The following is a 23176-nucleotide window of genomic DNA, read 5'->3' as shown; positions in this document are numbered from 1 at the left end:
GGCGTCCCAAGAAGACGATACCCGAAGAAGACCGTTTCCTCACCCTGTCAGCACTTAGGAACCGTAGGCTGTCTTCTACAGATTTGCAGTCAAGATTTGCAGGACGATATGGCCGACGGCTCTCTGCCCAGACAATTCGGAACAGACTGCACGCAGCCGATCTCCGGTCTCATAGGCCTGCCAGGAGGCCTGCCATGACTGCCCTTCACCGTAAGGCCCATTTGCGCTGGCGTCGGCAACACGTGCACTGGAACCTGAACATGTGGAGGAACGTTATGTTCAGCGATGAGTCCAGATTCTGCCTACGGCAGTTGGATCATAGGGTCAAAGTGTGGAGAAGACGCGGAGAACGCTATGCTGATTGCTGCACCAATAGAGTAACATCTTTTGGTGGAGGTAGTGTGATGGTGTGGGGCGGCATCTCCCTCACTGGAAAAACGAGGCTTGTCATCATTGGAGGCAATCTCAATGCAGAGAGATATCGAGATGAGATTCTGCAACCAGTGGCAATCCCATATCTCCAGTCTGGGACCGAACTCTATCCTCCAAGATGACAATGCTCGCCCCCACAGAGCAGGGTTTCTCAGAGACTACCTCCAGAATTTGGGAGTGGAGAGGATGGAATGGCCTGCCAGCAGTCCTGACCTCAACCCCATTGAACACTTGTGGGATTAGCTTGGGCGTGCTGTTCGTGCCAGAGTGACCAACACAACCACGTTGGCTGACTTGCGACAAATGCTGGTTGAAGAATGGGATGCCATCCCACAAGGGCGGCACGGTAGCGCAGCGGTAGAGTTGCTGCTTTACAGCGAATGCAGCGCCGGAGACTCAGGTTCGATCCTGACTACGGGTGCTGTACTGTAAGGAGTTTGTACGTTCTCCCCGTGACCTGCGTGGGTTTTCTCCGAGATCTTCGGTTTCCTCCCACACTCCAAAGACATACAGGGTTGTAGGTTAATTGACTGGGAAAATGTAAAAATTGTCCCTAGTGTGTGTAGGATAGTGTTAGTGTGCGGGGATCACTGGGCGGTGCAGACTTGGTGGGCCGAAAAGGCCTGTTTCCGCGCTGTATCTGAAATATGAATATGAACAGTGTGTGACCAGGCGGGTGACCAGCATGAGGAGGAGGTGCCAGGCTGTTGTGGCTGTGTATGGTTCTTCCACACGCTACTGAGGCTCCTGTTTATTAAATGAATAAATTGTTAAATTGCCAATAAGTCTTGTTTCTTCAGACTTCAATCATCCAATCCACCAAACAACACCGAACAAGAGTCAATGGCAGAATAAGCTGTTTGGCATTGGCAGAGAAGATTTGGCAGATTTTTCATGGGCGCAACCCACATACTCAGCTCTGCTGCTCATCCCACAAATGCATGTTCCTTACAAATGTGACACCATTTAAAAGGGAAATAAACAGGCTTTCCAACGGTATAAGATTTATTGCCAAGAAGCATTGTTACAACAAAGAAATAATCTACCAAACACAAATTTCCTTACTTTTTGTGCTATGTTTATTAACTAGGTGTATTTATAGTTCATTTCTGCAAAACTACGATGATTTTGTTGGTTTTATTGTTTTATGCTTCCGTGAGTGAGCGAGATCGTGTTGATGAATAACAAGCATTTTTTATTGTTTTTGTTTTGGGGATGGAAGAATAAAATGAAATGTATGATTTCTGAAACTATCAAGACTTCTGAATGAGTTCTGCATGTACATGTGTAAGTAAAGTTGTGTAGTACAAAACTTAGTCACAAGTCTCCTGACTATCTTTGGAATAAACCGTCATCTGCACTTCCTACATATTTCTGCATGTGAGCTTTTGCAATGCTGTGTTATGATAATGAAGCAAAACATAATCTCAGCAGTGGGCTTTAAGGCGGAAGCAGCGGGGGAAGGAAGGGAGGGAGAGCGCGGCCTACGCAGTCAAATGGCCAATCTCAGCTAATGGTTGCGCACCTGATGCACATTTGCGGGACTTTTACAGCCAAATGCATTGTCTGCTTTGCCCTCTCTGTCACGCCAGTGGAAAGGTCACTGCGCTGGTTTTTCACAGATAATGGCGTGCTTGGAACTGCATGGCCAATCGTGCCACAATCCATCTTTAGAGACCACTGCGCAGTCTTCTTCTAAATCTTTATTACCATTGGGTTGATCATCCCGCCAAAACCTGATGGAGGAAGAAGATATGAATGATTGAGGAATGGACCTGTTTGAAAGCATCCTTTACCGGAGGTTTCACTGACAGCTGGGTTGAACGTTTAATAGAGGCAATGTTACCTGTATTCAGTACCACAAAGGTGGAAACCCCTTGAGTGTTTCTGCAGGGACCACCATGCATTTATGAAGCAGCTGCCATCTTGCTCCAAGACACTGGCGTGTCTCCTTTTACCTCCCGCTCCCGACATTCGACTAATTGGTGTTCATTGAGTCAGAGTGATAAAGCGTGGAAACAGGTCCTTCGGCCCAACGTACTCACACCGACCAACATGTCCCAGCTGCACTTGTCCCATCTGCCTGCGTTTGGTCCATATCTTTCCAAACCTGTCCTATCCATGTACCTGTTTAACTGTTTTTTAAAAAATAGGAAGTCCCTGTCTCAACTGCCTCCTATGGCAGCTTGTTTCCTACATCCACCACTCTTGGTGTGAAAAAGTTACCCCTTCCATCCTATTAAATCTTTTCCCCCTTCACCTTAAACCTATCTCCTCTGGTGTTCGATTCACCTACTCTGGCAAAGAGACTCTGTGCATCTACCCGATCTATTCCTCATGATTTTTTACACCTCTATAAAATCACCCCTCATCCCGCTGCGCTCCAAGGAATAGAGTCCCAGACTACTCAACCTCTCCTCATAGCTCAGACCAGCTGATCCTGGCAACATCCTCATAAATCTTCTCCGTACCCTCTCCAGCTTGACAACATCTTTCCCATAACATGGTGCTCAGAACTGAACATAATACTCTAAATGCGGCCTTAACAACGTGTTATACAACTGCAACATATGATGAGCGTTTGGCGACACTGGGCCTGTACTCGCTGCAGTTTAGAAGGATGAGGAGGGACCTCATTGAAACATAGTGAAAGGCTTGGATAGAGTAGATGTGGAGAGGATGATTCCACTCGTGGGAGAGTCTAGGATTAGAGGTCACAGCCTCAGAATTTAAGGAACATTCCTTAAGGAGACAACCTCCCATTTCCACTCTGTTCCTAATGTCTAAACTTTGGGTCTTTTTGGGAATTATTCTTCTGTCAGAAGTATGATCTCGACCCGAAACGTTGCCTATCCATGATCTGCAGAGATACTGTATGGCCTGCTGAGTTAATCTAACATTTCATGTATGTAGGTAAGTAAAGAGGAAAAAAATAGTCAAGGCAAATGTGGGTCCCTTGAAGATAGAAGCAGGGGAATTTATTATGTGGAACAAGGAAATGGCAGACGGGTTGAACCGGTACTTTGGATCTGTCTTCACTAAGGAAGATACAAGCAATCTCCCAGATGTTCTGGTGGCCAGAGATCCTAGGGTGACGGAGAAACTGAAGGAAATCCACATTAGGCAGGAAATGGTTTTGGGTAGACTGATGGGACTGAAGGCTGATAAATCCCCAGGGCCTGATGGTCTGCATCCCGGGGTACTTAAAGATGTGGCGCCAGAAATTGTGGACGCATTGGTGATCATTTTCCAATGTTCTATAGATTCAGGATCAGTTCCTGTGCATTGGAGGGTAGCTAATGTTGTCCCACTTTTTAAGAAAGGAGGGAGAGAGAAAACCGGAAATTATAGACCAGTTAGTCTGACATCAGTGGTGGGGAAGATGCTGGAGTCAATTATAAAAGAAGAAATTGCGGAGCATTTGGATAGTAGTACAGGATCGTTCCGAGTCAGCATGGATTTACGAAGGGGAAATCATGCTTGACTAATCTTCTGGAATTCTTTGACAATGTAACTAGGAAAATTGACAGGGGAGAGCCAGTAGATGTGGTGTACCTCGACTTTCAGAAAGCCTTCGACAATGTTCCACATAGGAGGTTAGTGGGCAAAATTAGAGCACATGGTATTGGAGATAGGGTACTGACATGGATAGAAAATTGGTTGACAGACAAAGCAAAGAGTGGGGATAAATGGGTCCCTTTCAGATTGGCAGGCAATAACTAGTGGGTTACCGCCAGGCTCGGTGCTGGGACCGCAGCTATTTACAATATACATTAATGACTTGGATGAAGGGATTAAAAGTACCATTAGCAAATTTGCACATGATACAAAGCTGGGTGGTAGTGTGAACTGTGAGGAAGCTGCTATGTGGTTGCAGGGTGACTTGGACAGTTTGTGTGAGTGGGCGGATGCATGGCAGATGCAGTTTAATGTGGATAAGTGTGAGGTTATCCACTTTGGTGGTAAGAATAGGAAGGCAGAGTATTATCTGAATGGTGTCAAGTTAGGAAAAGGGGACGTACAACGAGATCGGGGTGTCCTAGTGCATCAGTCACTGAAAGGAAGCATGCAGGTACAGCAGGCAGTGAAGAAAGCCAATGGAATGTTGGCCTTCTTAACAAGCGGAGTTGAGTATAGGAGCAAAGAGGTCCTCCTGCAGTTGTACAGGGCCCTAGTGAGACCGCACCTGGAGTACTGTGTGCAGTTTTGTTCTCCAAATTTGAGGAAGGATATTCTTGCTATTGAGGGCGTGAAGCGTAGGTTTACTATGTTAATTCCCGGAATGGCGGGACTGTCATATGTTGAAAGACTGGAGCGACTAGGCTTGTATACACTGGAATTTAGAAGGATGAGAGGGTATCTTATCGAAACGTATAAGATTATTAAGAGGCTGGAAACATGTTCCCAATGTTGGGAGAGTCCAGAACAAGGGGCCACAGTTTAAGAATAAGGGGTAGGCCATTTAGAACGGAGATGAGGAAAACCTTTTTCAGTCAGAGTTGTGAATCTGTGGAATTCTCTGCCTCAGAAGGCAGTAGAGGCCAATTCTCTCTATGCATTCAAGAGAGAGCTAGATAGAGCTCCCAAGGATAGCAGAGTCAGAGGGTGTGGGGAGAAGGCAAGAACGGGGTACTGATTGAGAATGATCAGCCATGATCACATTGAATGGTGGTGCTGGCTCGAAGGGCTGAATGGCCTACTCCTGCACCTATTGTCTATTGTCTATTATCTATTGTCTATTCGTGTATTTTCTTCTCCGGAACAAAAGGATGGAAGTTCTTGGAAACTGAGGGTCAGCGGCACAGGACAACCTTCTAAATATTGCACATTATTCTGAAATAAAGAAAGATAGCAGCAGACCTAAAGGACCACGAGTGCAAGTACCTCATCGTAGGATGCAAAACGCCACTCACTTGACATTTGTGTTGTAATTCGTGCCATCCACCCAGCGCCAGGTGCCTTCTACAGCAGAGTCATGGAGTCCTATCCAAGTGGCCACATTTGTGTTATACCGGATATAATCCTGTCCGAAAAATAACAGTGGTCCACATGAACAGATTTCTTCGTGTTAGTGTCAGAGAGAAAGGTTTATTTGAGCAACGGTCATTTGACCAGCAATGTGACACCCACCTGCATTACACAGATACATTGACAGATTTGGCTGTCCGGTAATATGAAATTGCATGGAATGAACATAGACTGTTACCAGTGTCTGATCCCTTCAGGAATGCTCCATCTTGAAGGTATAAATCACAGAGTGCCCAGATCCCTCCCACTCCTCCACTCCAAACCCTTCACGTAGCTGCTTTGTTCTCCAAAGTACTCTCTTATTCCACGATCCTGGTCGGAGGTGAAGTGCTATTAAGGAATAAGTAAGGTGGGGCATTTCTGCCGTCGTCTTATCGGTGACAATATTTCTGCGCCATTCAGTAATTGATCAGGTCAAATGTACGATGGGGCCTGTTGTTGCTCATCTGCCGTTTTTGCCACCGGTTGACTCTTAGCTCGTAGATTAGCACTCTTTCTCCCACAATTATTGTGCGGTTGTTGATAGGAAGTAATGCTGGAAGAGATTGACTTTTCACATCTTCACACTCACTGTGGAAAACTAAATTTATTCAACATCTACTCCCCATTTTTAGGATATTTGAATATTACATACAATGAGATTTCATGCCTCAGACGATGTGAAAGTTAATCTGTTTTGGAAGGAAATGCGCTGTCTGAAGAATTCCTCAGCCTGAGGAAGGGTCCCAATCCGAAACATCACCCATTCCTTCTATCCTGTCCCGCTGAGTTACTCCAGCATTGTGTCTATCTAAGGAATCGCAGACGCTGGTTTACACCGAAGATAGACATAAAATGCTGGAGTAACTCAGTGGGATAGGCAACATCTCTGGATAGACGGAATGGGTGACGTTTCGGGTTGTGACCCTTCTTCAGACCGAGAGTCAGGGGAGAAGGCGACACAGAGATAAGGCAGTGTAAGGTGTAAAATATGAGACATCATAAGAGATGCAGCACAAGAAATTTAGTAGATCATTGTTGGCTGGGAGAAGAAGAAGTAAATAGAGATAAATGTAATCAGGGACAGTCAGACTGATCGGAGAACTAGGAAGGGGGAGGAATGGAGTGTGGGGGAAAGCAAAGGTTACTTGAAGTTCGAGAAATCAATATTCTCACCACTGGGGTATAAGCTGCCCAACTGAAATATGAGGTACTGTTCCTATCCATCTAAAAGTTAGTGTGACTGAGAAGCAGCAGGGTGTTGTCTCACAAGCCTCCAAGCCAAATGCATTCAGTTATCCCCCTTCGCCAGCATCCCCATGATAAAGCATACGCGCTCACCGCCTTAGTCTCTCTCGCTGTCCCAGACTGCCCGTCACCATTCACCAATACCCCCACCTGTCTAGTTACGATCTCCCCTTCCGCTCTCCGCAAACCCTCGTTCTCCCTACTGCGAATTTCGTCTCGCTATTTGTCGCACAGAATGACATGACTCAGTGAGACAGAAATGCTGGAGTCAAAGTAATAGAATCATCCAGTACTGAAACGGGCCCTCTGGTCCAACGTATCCATGTCGACCAAGACGCCCAAATAGGCTAGGCTGATTTTCCCAGTTTGATCCATATCCCTTTAAACATTTCAATAGACAATAGGTGCAGAAGTAGGCCATTCGGTCCTTTGAGCCAGCACCACCATTCAATGTGATCATGGCTGATCATTCTTAATCAGCACCCCGTTCCTGCCTTCTCCCCATACTCCCCATGACTCCGCTATCCTTAAGAGCTCTATCTAGCTCTCTTGAAAGCATCGAGAGAATTGGCCTCCACTGCCTTCTGAGGCAGAGAATTCCACAGATTTAAAACTCTGACTGAAAAGGTTTTTCCTCATCTCCATTCTAAATGGCCTAACCCTTATTCTTAAACTGTGGCCGCTGGTTCTGGACTCCCCCAACATTGGGAACATTTTTCCTGCCTCTATCGTGTCCAATCCCTTAATCTTATGTTTCAATAAGATCCCCTCTCATCCTTCTAAGTTCCAGTGAATACAAGCCTAATCGCTCCAGTCTTTCAACATACGACAGTCCCGCCATTCCGGGAATTAACCTAGTGAACCTATGCTGCACGCCCTCAATAGCAAGAATATCCTTCCTCAAATTTGGAGACCAAAACTGCACACAGTACTCCAGGTGCGGTCTCACTAGGGCCCTGTACAACTGCAGAAGGACCTCTTTTCTCCTATACTCAACTCCTCTTGTTATGAAGGCCAACATTCCTTTGGCTTTCTTCACTGCCTGCTGTACCTGCATGTTTCCTTTCAGTGACTGATGCACTAGGACACCCAGATCTCGTTGTACGTCCCCTTTTCCTAACGACACCATTCAGATAATAACCTGCCTTCCTATTCTTACCACCAAAGTGGATAACCTCTCATTTATCCACATTAAACTGCACCTGCCATGCATCTGCCCACTCACACAACCTGTCCAAGTCACTCTGCAACCTCATAGCATATTCCTCACAGTTCACACTACCACCCAGCTTTGTGTCATGTGCAGATTTGCTAATGTTACTTTTAATCCCTTCATCCAAGTCATTAATGTATATTGTAAATAGCTGCAGTCCCAGCACTGAGCCTTGCGGTACCCCACTAGTCACTGCCTGCCATTCCGAAAGGGACTCATTTATCCCCAATCTTTGCTTTCTGCCTGCCATCCAATTTTCTATCCATGTCAGTACCCTACCCCCAATACCATGTGCTCTAATTTTGCCCACTAACCTCCTATGTGGGACCTTGTCGTAGGCTCTCCCCTGTCCATTTTCCTAGTTACATCCTCAAATAATTCCAACAGATTAGTCAAGCATGATTTCCCCTTCGTAAATCCCTGCTGACTCGGAACGATCTTGTTACTGCTATCCAAATGCTCCGCAATTTCGTCTTTTAAAATTGACTCCAGCATCTTCCCCACCACTGATGTAAGACTAACTGGTCTATAATTTCCTGTTTTCTCTCTCCCTCCTTTCTTAAAAAGTAGGATAACATTAGCTACCCTCCAATCCACAGGAACTGATCCTGAATCTATAGAACATTGGAAAATGATCACCAATGCGTCCACGATTTCTAGAGCCACCTCCTTAAGTACCCTGGGATGCAGACCACCAGGCCCTGGGGATTTATCAGCCTTCAGTCCCATCAATCTACCCAACACCATTTCCTGCCTAATGCGAATTTCCGTCACCCTATGTTCTCCGGCCACTAGAACATCTGAGAGATTGTTCCTATCCAGATTAGGCAAATTTAATCATCAAATGGTTCTTACCTGCTCCTCATTACTGTTAATGACCACAAGTTTAGAGTTCATTGCGGCACAGATTTTTAGAGCTTCATCCCATGTCTCGTCATTTGATGAGAAGTAATACAGTCGTTGATTGAAGAATTTCCATTGGTCGACGGCGTGGAAAGTGGACACGACTGTGAAGACATTTAAACTCAAATCAGAAACACGGGGCCGAGACAGAGTCTCACAAACAATTCTCACTGCTCACTTGTATTTTGCACATGGAATATATTTATATATTATTTCATACTGCCAATTAAGTCCCCACACTGCGTTACTTAAAGGGTGTCTTTAATCAATATGTTCTTGCATTGAACTCACAGAACATCCATCTCAACTAACGCCAGTGACTACTGAACAGCATCGGGTTCCCCGCGCAGATACGGTTCTAAACATCCTTTTCCTTGAAACACAACTCGTCACTTACTGCACACCGTCCGATCTCTGTATCCTTTAACCTAAACCACCCTGTGTTCCCTCTGCGGACACACGATTGTGGACACAGCCCAGACTAATACAAAACCGACCTCTCTTCCATTGACTCCACCTACACCTCGTTGCCTCAGCAAGGCCAGCAGCATAATCAAGGACCAGTCTCACCCGTTTTCTCCCCTCACCATCTAACAAGAGGTGCAGAAGTATGAAAACGCGCACCTCTAGCTTCAGGGACAGTTTCTTCTCGGCTTTAAGTAGAAAACTGAACCATCCTTTCAACAACTAGAGAGCGGCCCTGAACTAGTACCCACCTCATTGGAGACGATCGGACTATTTTTATTCGGACTTTACTAGATTTTATCTTGCGCTAAACGTTATTCCATGCATCATGTATCTGTACACTGTGTGTGGTTCGATTATAATCAAGTATTTTCTTTCCGCTGACTGGTTAGAACCCAACAAAAACGTTTTTCACTGCACGTTGGTATACGTGACAGTAAACTAAACTAAACCAAATCATTCATATTGCCAATGATTAATGCGAGACGAGCAGTCCCTCCAGTGATCGCCATACTTACTCGCCCTCAGCCGTGAAATCTCAGCTTGAAGTTCGGAGAGTGTGTTGGCTGCATTCTCAAAGGATCCTGTAACTGGAGAGGGGCAACAGTTTAGATTATGCGGATCCCTTTTCTCAATAAACTTGTTCCTCTGCCTGCACTCGGGGTTTCTTTCTTCCATGGTTCCATGGTTCACCCAGTCTATGGCTGCTATACTTTGAAGATCTGGAAAATTATAACGGCCTTGTTCGCATTAGCCTGCAAGAAGAACCCAATAACTGAGGAACGGTTAAATGAAGTTGGAGACTGTTCGAGATGATCAGCCATTGAATTAACAGTCATAACTTACGAGGGGAGGAGGGGATGCTGCACAAATGCGAGAGAGGTTTGGGCCCAATGATCCCACTTGCCTGTATTAAAAGTTTGGAAGTGAATGTACCTAACACGATTAGTAGGTTTACTAATGACATTGTCGTTGGCGGTATAGTGAACACCTTCCGCCTTAAAAGCATCCGCCGTATCCTGGGTATATCCGGAGTGTCCAACGTCGAGATTCTGTCTCGTGCTGGCCTTCCGAGTATGTATGGTCTACTCAGGCAGCGCAGACTGAGGTGGCTGGGCCACGTCCACCAGATGGAGGATGGCCGAATTCCAAAAGACATCCTCTATGGAGAGCTGACATCTGGGATGGGAACCACCTGCCGCCCCCCAGCTACGTTACAAGGATGTCTGCAAGTGAGATTTGAAGGCGCTCGACGTCGATGTGGAGTCCTGGGAGAGCCTTGCAGCTGACCGTACGAGGTGGAGAGGTATCCTGAACCAACATCTCAAAACGGGGCAAGAGAAACTGATGAACGCAGCAGCAGACAGGTGGGCACGCAGAAAGGAGCGCAGCATCTTCAACAGACCAGAGATCACACACAAATGTGACTTTTGCGACAGAGACTGTCACTCCCGCATTGATCTCTTCAGCCACAAGCGACGCTGCTGTAGCCGAGGTTTGTAACAAGCAGCCAACTAGGATGCCTCACCCATGGTCAGCCATGACCACGGAGGACGTACTAAGTGAACAGTGCAGTGAGCAAAGTTATCTATGATTACATTGGGATCTGGGTCCACTGGACAAATCGGCCGAGGAAAGTGAGATGGAAATTATTTCAGAAAGATCTGTGGTGTTGTGGTTTGGTAGCGCAAAACAGGGCAAGGCCTACACAGTAAACATTAGCATCCTGGGAAGTTTTTATAACGGGGGTCCTCAGGTGCATGTAGGTAATTTCACTATACAGGACAGGGATGGTGGACAAGGCATTTGGGATTTCTTGCCTTCATTGGTTAGGGTATTGAGTTCAGGAGTTATGGCATGATGTTACAGCCACAAAAAAACGTTGGCAAGGTCACATTTGGAGCACTGTGTACTGTTCTGGTCTTCTTGACGTAGGGAGAATGTCATAAAACTGTAAATGAATCGTAAATATTTACGAAGATGTTACCAGGTATGAATGGTTTGACCGATCAGGAGAAGTTGGATAGGCTGGGGTTTCTATGGTCTGCAGTGTAGGACTCTGGGAAATGACTGTAGGGCCCTATATGTTAATAAAGAGCATTGATAACGTGGACGGGTTTAAAGCCAAAGGAAACGTTTTAAAAACAGGAGGTAATTGAGGCCAGGACATTCCCGACGAGATTAATCCCTGGGATGGCGGGACTGTCATATGAGGAAAGATTGAAAAGACTAGGCTTGTATTCACTGGAGTTTAGAAGGATGAGAGGGGATCTTATAGAGACAGAAAAAATTATAAAAGGACTGGACAAGCTCGATGCAGGAAAAATGTTCCCAATATCAGGGGCCACCATCTTAGAATAATGGGGAGGCCATTTAAAACTGTGAGAAGGAACCTTTTCACCCAGAGAGTTGTGAATTTGTGGAATTCTCTGCCAAAGAGGGCAGTGGAGGCCAAATCACTGGATGGATTTAAGAGAAAGTTAGATAGAGCTCTAGGGGCTAGTGGAATCAAGGGATATGGGGAGAAGGCAGGCACGGGTACTGATTGTGGATGCTCTGCCATGATCACAATGAATGGCGGTGCTGGCTCGAAGGGCCGAATGGCCTCCACCTGCACCTATTTTCTATGTTTCTATGTTTAAGAAACAGTTAGGCAGGTACGTGGATAGGACAGGATTTGGAGGGATATGGGGCAAACGCAGGTAGGTGGGACTGGTGTAGCTGGGAAATGTTGGCCAGGGTGGGCAAGTTGGGCCGAAGGACCTGTTTCAACACAGTATCACTTGATGACTCTATGACGCTATGATCTGAGGCGCAACATTTTTAGAAAGAGGGTAGTGCACAAATGGAATGGGTCGTCAAAAAAAGTGATGGAGTCGATTACAATATCAAATTTTAATACATTTGGACAGTACTAGACTAAGTGAACCAGTTGGGCCCATTCCTCATAGAGGGGGGCAGGGAAGGGGAGAGAGTGCCACTCACCTCAGCCCCGTGGTGCCAGCGTTGCAGCCAGAGTGAGCCGTGGACCCAAAGCCTCTCCTGTATTGGTCTAGCACCCTCACCCCCCTCCACTCAATCTCCCTTATTCCCCCTCCAACCACCTACACCACCGCCACACCCCCCTCCCCTCCCCTACTTCCCCTCCACTCACCCCACCCACACCCCCACCCCCACTCCCCTCCCCCCGCTCCCTCCTGCCCTCCCTCACTCCCCCCTCCACCCCTACTCCCCCATCTCCCACCATAACCCCCACTCTCCCCTCCCCTGCCCCCCTCCCCCCAACCCCCCCACCTCAATCTTCCCACCCCAACCCCAACCCTCCCTCCCCCTCACCCCCAATAGAGGACGTGGACCCGTTGGGCCCAAACTTCTCCTGCATTGGAATAACACCCTCTCCTCCCTCATCCCCCTCCCTCCAGCCCTTCCCTCCCCCACCCCGCTCTCCCCCAACCCCTTCCCTACTCTCCCCTACTACCACACCCCAATCCCCACTCCCAGCCCTAACCTCCCACCCCACCCCTTCCACTGCCCTACTCCCCCCACCCTATCCCCTCTCAACATTATCGGGCCTACCGATCCGTGGAACCGTTGGCGGTGATCGCCACTTCCCCGCGGGGTGGGGGGGGAAAGAGCGCATTTATTAATGTTTATAAGGTAAATTGTTTTTAAAAAGTAATAAAAGAGGGTTTACACCATGCACGGGGGTGGATGGTGGGTGTGGTTTGTAAGGTGGGTGTGACATTGTGGCGCTATCGTGTACCGTTTAATCTAAACCACCCTGTGTTCCCTCTGCGGACACACAATTGTGGACACAGCCTAGACTAATACAAAACCGACCTCCCTTCCAGTGACTCCACCTACACCTCGTTGCCTCGGCAAGGCCTGCAGCATAATCAAGGACCAGTCTCTGTTTTCTCCCTTCAAGAGGTGCAGAAGTGTGAAAACGTGCACCTCTAGCTTCAGGGACAGTTTCTTCTCAGCTTTAAGTAGATGACTGAACCATCCTATCAACAACTAGAGAGCGGCCCTGAACTAGTACCCACCTCATTGGAGACCATTGGACTATTTTTATTCGGACTTTACTAGATTTTATCTTGCGCTAAATGTTATTCCATGCATCATGTATCTGTACACTGTGGGTGGTTCGATTATAATCAAGTATTATCTTTCCGCTGACTGGTTAGAACACAACAAAAAAGCTTTTCACTGCACGTTGGTATACGTGACAGTAAACTAAATTAAACTAAACCAAATCATTCATATTGCGAATGATTAATGCGAGACGAGCAGTCCCTCCAGTGATCGCCATACTTATTCGCTCTCAGCCGTGAAATCTTAGCTTGAAGTTCGGAGAGTTTGTTGGCTGCATTCTCAAAGGGTCCTGTAACTGGAGAGGGGCAACAGATTAGATTATGCGGATCCCTTTTCTCAATAAACTTGTTCCTCTGCCTGCACTCGGGATTTCTTTCTTCCATGGTTCCATGGTTCACCCAGTCTATGGCTGCTATACTTTGAGGATCTGGAAAATTGTAACGGCCTTGTTCGCATTAGCCTGCAAGAAGAATCCAGTAACTGAAGAAAGGTTAAATGAAGTTGGAGACTGTTCGAGATGATCAGCCATTGAATTAACAGTCACAACTTACATGGGAGGAGGGGAGGAGGGGATGCTGCACAAATGCGAGAGAGGTTTGGGCCCAATGGGCCCACTTGCCTGTATTAAAAGTTTGGAAGTGAATGTACCTAACACGATTAGTAGGTTTGCTAATGACATTGTCGTTGGCGGTATAGTGAACACCTTCCGCCTTAAAAGCATCCGCCGTATCCTGGGTATATCCGGAGTGTCCAACGTCGAGATTCTGTCTCGTGCTGGCCTTCCGAGTATGTATGGTCTACTCAGGCAGCGCAGACTGTGATGGCTGGGCCACGTCCACCAGATGGAGGATGGCCGAATTCCAAAAGACATCCTCTATGGAGAGCTGACATCTGGGATGGGAACCACCGGCCGCCCCCAGCTACGTTACAAGGATGTCTGCAAGCGAGATTTGAAGGCGCTCGACATCGATGTGGAGTCCTGGGAGAGTCTTGCAGCTGACCGTACGAGGTGGAGAGGTATCCTGAACCAACATCTCAAAACGGGGGAAGAGAAACTGATGAACACAGCGGCAGACAGGTGGGCACGCAGAAAGGAGCGCAGCAACTTCAACAGACCAGAGACCACGCACAAATGTGACCTTTGCGACAGAGACTGTCACTCCCGCATTGGTCTCTTCAGCCACAAGCCACGCTGCTGTAGCTGAGGTTTTAACAAGCAGCCAACAACTAGGATGCCTCACCCATGGTCAGCCATGGTCATGAGGAGGACGTACTAAGTGAACAGTGCAGTGAGCAAAGTTATCTATGATTACATTGGGATCTGGGTCCACTGGACAAATCGGCCGAGGAATGTGAGATGGAAATTATTTCAGAAAGATCTGTGGTGTTGTGGTTTGGTAGCGCAAAACAGAGCAAGGCCTACGCAGTAATAATAATAATAATAATAATGCATTACATTTATATAGCGCTTTTCAAACACTCAAAGACGCTTTACAGGGATTTCTAGAACATAGAGAAGTGAATAAATAGATAAATAAGTAAACGAACAGAGAAAGGAGACAGAAGGTGAGGTGACCTTCAGTGGTTGAAGGCAGTGCTGAAGAGGTGAGACTTCAGTAATGTTTTGAATGTGGTGAGTGAGGAGTAGTCTCTGACGGTTTGGGGTAGTGAGTTCCATAGGGTGGGAGCAGCGATGGAGAAAGCCCTGTCCCCCCAGGATCTGAGTTTGGTCCGGATGGGGGGGGGACAGGAGATTGGCAGCAGCAGAGCGGAGGGTGCAGGTGGGAGTGTGCCTATGGAGGAGGTCAGTCAGGTAGGATGGGGCCAGGTTATGGAGGGCTTTGTAGGTCATGAGGAGGATTTTGTACTGGATTCTCTGGGGGATGGGGAGCCAGTGGAGTTTGTAAAGGACGGGGGTGAGTAGGTCACTGATCGGGGAGTGGGTGAGTAGACGGGCAGTGGAGTTTTGAATGTATTGAGGTTTACTGATGATTTTTGAGGGTGAGTCATAGAGGAGGCTGTTGCAGTAGTCCAGACGGGAGGTGATGAAGGCGTGGATGAGGTTTTCTGCAGCTGTGAATGAGAGGGATGGACGGAGACGGGCAATATTTTTGAGGTGGAAGAAGGCTGTCTTTGTGATGTGTTTGATGTGTTTGTCGAAGGAGAGGGTTTGATCAAAGATGATTCCAAGATTCCGGATGTGAGGGGAGGTGGATACTGGGAGACCATCAATATTGAGGATGAAGTTTTGGGTGGATTTGGTGAGCGTTTTTGGACCAATTATGATGATTTCAGATTTGTTGCAGTTGAGTTTGAGGAAATTTGATTGGCCAGTAAACACTAGCGTCCTGAGAAGTTTTTATAACGGGGGTCCTCAGGTGCATGTAGGTAATTTCACTATACAGGACAGGGATGGTGAACAAGGCGTTTGGGATTGCTTGCCTTCATTGGTTAGGGTATTGAGTTCAGGAATTATGGCATGATGTTACAACCACAAAAAATGTTGGCAAGGTCACATTTGGAGCACTGTGTACTGTCCTGGTCTTCTTGACATAGGGAGAATGTCATAAAATTGTAAATGAATCGTAAATATTTACAAAGATGTTAGCAGGTATGAATGGCTTGACCGATCAGGAGAAGTTGGATAGGCTGCGGTTTCTATGGTCTGCAGTGTAGGAGTCTGGGAAATGACTGTAGGGCCCTATATGTTCATAAAGAGCATGGATAACGTGGACAAGTTTAAAGCCAAAGGAAACGTTTTAAAAACAGGAGGTAGTTGAAGCCGGGACATTCCCGACGAGATTGCTCCTTGGGATGGCGGGACTGTCATATGAGGAAAGATTGAAAGGACTAGGCTTGTATTCACTGGAGTTTAGAAGGAAGAGAGGGGATCTTATAGAGACATATAGAATTATAAAAGGACTGGACAAGCTAGATGCAGGAAAAATGTTCCTAATGTTCCCAAAATCAAGGGCCACAGTCTTAGAATAATGGAGAGGCAATTTAAAACTGTGAGAATTAACCTTTGCACCCAGAGAGTTGTGAATTTGTGGAATACTCTGCCACAGAGGGCAGTGGAGGCCAAATCACTGGATGGATTTAAGAGAAAGTTAGATACAGCTCTAGGGGCTAGTGGAATCAAGGGATATGAGGAGCAGGCAGGCACGGGTACTGATTGTGGATGATCAGCCATGATCACAATGAATGGCGGTGCTGGCTCGAAGGGCCGAATGGCCTCCACCTGCACCTATTTTCTATGTTTCTATGTTTAAGAAACAGTTAGGCAGGTACGTGGATAGGACAGGATTTGGAGGGATATGGGGCAAACGCAGGTAGGTGGGACTGGTGTAGCTGGGAAATGTTGGCCAGGGTGGGCAAGTTGGGCCGAAGGACCTGTTTCAATGCAGTATCACTTGATGACTCTATGACGCTATGATCTGAGGCGCAACATTTTTAGAAAGAGGGTAGTGCACAAATGGAATGGGTCGCCAAAAAAAGTGATATTGATTACAATATCAAATTTTATATATATTTGGACAGTACTAGACTAAGTGAACCCGTTGCGCATAGAGGGGGGACAGGGAAGGGGAGAGGGTGCCACTCACCTCAGCCCCGTGGTGCCAGCGCTGCAGCCAGAGTGAGCCATGGACCCAAAGCCTCTCCTGTATTGGTCTAGCACCCTCACCCCCCTCCACTCAATCTTCCTTATTCCCCCTCCTACCACCTACACCGCTGCCACACCCCCTCCCCTCCCCACCCCTACTTCCCCTCCACTCACCCCACCCCCACTCCTTCCTCCCCTCCCCGCTCCCTCCTGCCCTCCCTCACTCCCCCCTGCCCTCCCTCACTCCTCCCTCCCCTCTCACCCCCACTCCCACCATAACCCCCCACTCCCCCCTTCCACTCCATTGCCCCCCTCCCCCAACTCCAAACCCCCACCTCAATCGTCCCACCCCAACCCCAAACCCCCCTTCACCCCAACCCTCCCCCTCCCCCTCCCCCCCCCCCCCCCCCCAATAGAGCACGTGGACCCGTTGGGCCCAAACTTCTCCTGCATTGGAATATCACCCTCTCCTCCCTCCTCCCCCTCCCTCCAACCCTCCCCTCCCCGCTCTCCCCAACCCCTCCTCTATCCCAACTCCCAGCCCTAACCTCCCACCCCACCCCCTCCACTGTCCTACTCCCCCCCACCCCACCCCATCCCCTCTAAACATTATCGGGCCTACCGATCCGCAGAATCGTTGGCGGCGTAGTGTGTTGCGCTGACTGCGGCGAGCAGCCATCTTGTTAGACTGGGCGGGGAGTGTCTCCCGCGGCCGTGGGTGGGCGGGAGTGGATAGGGGGAAGGCATTGACCTCGGCCCCATTTCTCCTGCGGGCGCGGCATGAAACCAAAGCATCTCCTGCAGCGCGGCTGCGCGGAGGGGAGCGGCGGCGACGGCCATCTTGTTGGACCCTTCCGCGTGCTGCATCATGGGAGGAAGGTCAGGCGCGGTGCATGCCGGGACGAGTACCCGTCCTCCGAAAAGGGGGGAGGGCGGAAGAGCGCATTTATTATCGTTTATAAGGTAAATTGTTTTTAAAAAGTAACAATAGAGTGTTTACACCATGCACGGGGGTGGATGGTGGGTGGTGGGTGTGGCATGTAAGGTGGGTGTGACATTGTGGCGCTATCGTGTACTGTTTTGGGTGAGTAGCTATTTATGTAGCCAAACTATTTACGTCCAAAAAAGACCCTAGAATTTTAGTAATATGTAGATAGATAGATGTGGACAGGAACGTTTTGGGGGTATATGGATCAGACACTGACAAGTGGGAATGGCTCGGTTAGCCAACTTGATCGGCATGAAGGTGTTGGACCGAAGAAGTTGTTTTCCGGGTCTATAGTCAGTGACTCAATAACTCCATTACGGATATCCATCAGGTTGGATCATTACACTCACCATTGCTCTTCCATTGGGAAATTTCCATCCGAAAATCAGCATCTGACCTCTTAATTTCACTCGTCTGTGTCACTGGAATAGAAACACCGATTTGGTCATGAGATTATGAGTGAAAGGAGTAGAATTAGGTCACTCGGCACATCAAGTCCACTCCGCCATTTAATAATGGCTGATCTATCTCTCCCTCCTCACTCCATTCTCCTGCCTCCCCCCATGACACCTGTACTAATCAAGAATCTATCTATCTCTGCTTTACAAATATCCACCGACTTCCACAGTTTCACGACCCTCTGACTAAAGAAATTTCTCATCTCCTGCCTAAAAGAATGGCCTTTAATTCTGAGGCTATGACCTCTAGTCTCAGACTCTCCCACTAGTGGAAACATCCTCTCCACGTGCACTGTATCCAAGCCTCTCACTATTCTGTTTGTTTCAATGTGGTCCCCCTTCATTCTTCTTCAGGACCTGTGCCGACAATCGCTCATTATAGGTTAACCTACAAATTCCTGGGATCATTCGTGTAAACCTCCCCTGTACCCTCTCCCTGGTGCTCACATGTTGGACAGAATTCGTCTGCACCGCATCCCACGGCCCATTATTCGGGCAGAGAATGCAGAAAGAGGAAGGTTTAGTTAGAATTTTCTTAACCCCTAGTTTGGCCAAGCTTATCCATATCATCCATTATTTGTGGTTTAGAATATCCTTTTATCTTAGCGGAGAGCACATGCCACATTTACTGACGGCGCAAAAAACCCCAACATATGCTCTATTAAAAAAATCATGATGTGGTTTGTAGAGACATCATGAAAATATGCGCAGTCGGATATAGTTTCTCATGGAGAAGGGCGAGATCAGATGGGGAAGGGAACCCAGATTTCCAGCAAACGTGTTGGAAAAACTGCTATGGTTGGGCAGAAATTCGGATCTATTACTGAGAAAGGAGTGTCTGAACAATTAGAGAAACTGGACTGATTTGCGCATTGACATTCTCTGACAGCTGTTGCGAAAGTCCGCATGGGCTTGAGATTCGTTGTCGTCGGAGTTTAAGCCCCAATCCCTGGAACTTTAATGAAGTGCTCTAAACGATGGAGATAGTCCAAGCACATTAGAACAGTCTGTGGCTCTGTACACCGGTGCTGGACATCAGACAAGGAGGAAATACCCAGTTGCTCTTGCATCACCATCTTGGGTCATCCCAGAGAGAGGGGCTGCAGAGGTCTGCCCTTCAGTGTCGCAACGTGCAGGAACCTGCAGGAACATGAAGGCTGAAGAAGGGCCCCGACCCGACATGTTGCCTAGCTATTCCTTCCACAAATGCTGCCTGACGTGCTGAGTTACTCCAGCACCTTGTGTTATGCCCAAGGGCATGAAGTTGCCTGGGGATGATATAAGTGGGAATCATTGGTGGACAGATAGGACTTGGGGATGAGAAGTAGTGCAGACGCAGGCTCCACATCCAATGTCCCTGTAGAATGAGGGGGCACCCCGTGGAGGTGGAGGGAGGGAAGGTGCGGCGCTTTGCACGCAGCAGCATTACTGATTCGATGTTTAAATTTATTATTATCATGTGTACCGAAATACAGTGGGAAACTGTTGCTTGCATGCTGTCCAATCTAACCAGATAATACGATAAGTGAACTAAATCAAGCCACACACTATTTCACCAGGTAGAGGGAAGGGAAAGCTGCTTCTTAGTAACTGTGTTAACTGTCCTAGACTAAACTGGCGAGGCCATTATCTCACACCCTGTGCCTCACGGTTCCGTGCTAACATTTTGGAATAATCTCACGTCAGCTTCCTTACTCTTGACCCTCCTGCCATTCCTGGGATTTGTTGATCCAGCCGGTTCCTCACATGCCACTCCATCACCGGTGGCACCAATAAACAGGAACAGAGTTCTGGAAAATCTTCATAACCTTCAGGAATTTTCACTTCTCCAAATTAAGCTGCTCCAACTTCGTGGCCGGACCCTTTAAATGCTGGGATTGTCGCTTTAACGAGTTTTTTTTTTTTACGGCCACCAGATGCGGAATCCGGAATTGAAAATTTTATGAGCAACTGGGAGTGATAAAGACCTGTGGCCCAGGCTTTGAACAAACACCACACATTCCCAATAATATTGCGTTATCGTCTACACACACCGTCCACGTTTATCACGGCTAGCGTTCCTCCCCAACACTGAATTAATATTACTCTCAAATGAATGCTTGCGGATTCATGTATATTCCTCAATTAGCTATCACAAATATATCATATCCTTTCTTTGTCCCCCCCCCCCACCCCCCGTGACATAAGTTTGAAGAAGGGTCTCGACCCGAAACGTCACCCATTCCTGCTCTCCAGAGATGCTGCCTGACCTGCTGAGTTACTCCAGCATTTTGTGATACCTACGATTTAAACCAGCATCTGCAGTTATTTTCCTCCCTACACTCCATCAATTAGCTAATGAAACATAATTTTTGAAAAGCTACACGCACTGGGAATACGAAGTGAGACTAAGAAAAAACAACGCAAGTCACAAATTTAGCAACAGGGTGCACAGATGAAACTGTGGGCAGTTAATGGCGACCATATTTCAACGCGCCCCGGAAATTCTATTTCTTTCACCCCTTGTCCTCGCTCGCCTTCGTTGCTAACTTGTTTTCTTTCTTTCTCGGTTCTAACGAACGATCTCAGACCTGAAACATTAGCTGTTTCTCCGTGCACAGATACTGCCTGACTAACTGAAGGTGTTCAGCATTTCCAGTTTTATTTTAAGATTGACATTATGTAACAATGTTGGGTTTTTTAAAACTCACTCAGTAGAAGCGCAATAGCAAGTGCCAGAAAGGACACCAGGGTGCAGAGGCCCAGAAGAGTGTAGATGATCAGCGGTGAGACATTTCTTCGAGCAGGATCTCGTCGTTGGAGATGAAGTCCTACAAAGTGTAAATGGAGGTCATTAGTGAAAACCAAAATAACGACTCGTTCATACTCGCACATACTCAGAAATTCTCAAGGTCTAGGAGCAGAATTAGCCCATCCGACCCATCGTGTCTACTGCGTCATTGAATCGTGGCTGTGTAGGAAAGAACTGTAGATACTGGTTTAAATCGAAGGCAGACATAAAATGCTGGAGTAACGCAGCGGGTTAGGCAGCATCTCTGGAGAGAAGGAATGGGTGATATTCCGGGTCGAGTCTGAAGAAGGGTCTCGATCCGAAACGTCACCCATTCCTTCGCTCCAGAGATGCTGCCTGACCCGCTGGGTTACTCCAGCATTTTGTGTCTACCTTTCTCGGATTGGATTTGGCAACAGCCGGAGGAGCCGAGTGCTGTTGTCAACACCGGCATTTTAAACTTACCAAAAGCATAGACATGAGCAGGTAGTGGAGATATTGCAAGTTACACACAAGAAACCCAAATATCATTCCCGTAAGCGCAAAGTGAAAGACAAACAACAATTCTTATCTCTCCCCCTTCTCCTCAACATTTGCCCACCCCTCTCCCTGCATTTCGACTTCCATGTTGTCGACTTCTCTGGTTAATTAAAAATAAATTGTAATTAATTCCAGCTCATTCATCGGAACAGGGAAACCACGTTAAACACGAATTCAGTGATGGCACCTGGCTTCAGTTTTTCCAGTTTGTGTCCAGATCCATTGTCCCTTTTGACCTGAAACGCAGTGATATTTTCATAATCGTCCTGTAACTCCATGTTCTCAGCAAAACGATCTGGTCTTTGTGGAAGTGGTAAGAGTTGTTAGAGCAGACGACGTTTCTGAACTCAAGTTCCTCATGCCTCACTTTCAATATTCCATGGTAAAACAAACGAAGTTACTGATACCATTGAAATCCACCCACTTCTGTTTCGATAGCTGGGGTCTCGTGACAATGCCCAGACATCGGGAGCCAAAGGGGTCTTTCAGTTCTTTTTTTCGTCAAACGTGTTCTCAGGCTTTAATGTTAATCTATGTGCAGTTGTGTACACCTACTGTTAGTGGGCCCCCAAGTGAAAAGTAACATTAACCACCGGCCAGGTAGCTCGACCTTTGAAACTTCACAATCATCTTAAAGGAAAATAGACACAAAATGCTGGAGTAACTCAACGGGAAAGGCAGCATCTCTGGAGAGAAATAACGAGCGACATTTCGGGCCAGGGCCCTTCTTCGGAATGGCTATGAAAACACAAAGTGCGTCAATAACTGACAGCACCTTCATGCAATAACATGCGGTGACAGTGGTTTTATGCGAAGTTTACATTTTTTTGGAAAAAATCATCATTGATCAACGTTTTGTCTGTCACATGGGTGCCATAAAGAACTTTTGTTACATCGAAAACATAAACATTGAAACTTAGAAAATAGGTGCAGGAGGAGGCCATTAGGCCCTACGAGCCAGTACCGACATTCATTGTGATCATGGCTGATCATCTACAATCAGTAACCGGTGCCTGCCTTCTCCCCATATCCCTTAATTCCGCTAACCCCTAGAGCTCCATCCAACTTTCTTTTACATTCATCCAGTGAGTTGGCTTCCACTGCCTTCTGTGGCAGAGAATTCCACAAATTCACAACTCTCTGGGGGAAAAAAGTTTCTTCTCACAGTTTTAAATGGCCTCCCCTTTAGGAACCAGGGGACTGTGGCCTCTGGTTCTGGAGTCCTCCAACATTGGGAACAGTTTTGCTGTATCTAGCTTGTCCAGACCTTTTATAATTTCATACGTCTGTATGAGATCACCTATCATCCTTCTAAATACCAGTGAATACAAGCACTGTATTTCCAATATTTCCTCGTATGACAGTCCCGCCATCCCAGGGATTAACCTCGTGAACCACTGCCTCAATAACAAGAATGTCCTTCCTCAAATTAGGAGACCAAAACTACACACAG

At 47.2% G+C, this 23176-nt stretch overlaps 1 protein-coding gene across 1 annotated transcript; it reads right to left on the bottom strand.

The window, feature by feature from the left end:
• Positions 1-2032: 2032 nt before the first annotated feature.
• Positions 2033-22001, bottom strand: LOC144608682 (CD209 antigen-like protein C). The gene is made up of 7 exons (XM_078426673.1): positions 21911-22001; positions 21104-21223; positions 18306-18377; positions 9787-9858; positions 8756-8907; positions 5346-5455; positions 2033-2168 (listed from the first exon to the last, which is right to left on the bottom strand). The coding sequence occupies exons 1-7, from the start codon at positions 21999-22001 to the stop codon at positions 2033-2035; spliced, it is 753 nt and encodes a 250-aa protein (XP_078282799.1).
• Between the last annotated feature and the right edge of the window lie 1175 nt (positions 22002-23176).

Source organism: Rhinoraja longicauda, chromosome 32 (genome assembly GCF_053455715.1).
Source record: "Rhinoraja longicauda isolate Sanriku21f chromosome 32, sRhiLon1.1, whole genome shotgun sequence".
NCBI classification, from domain to species: Eukaryota; Metazoa; Chordata; class Chondrichthyes; order Rajiformes; family Arhynchobatidae; genus Rhinoraja; species Rhinoraja longicauda.
The sequence above is the reverse complement of the archived record's forward strand: the minus strand, read 5'-3'. Positions and strand labels throughout refer to the sequence as shown.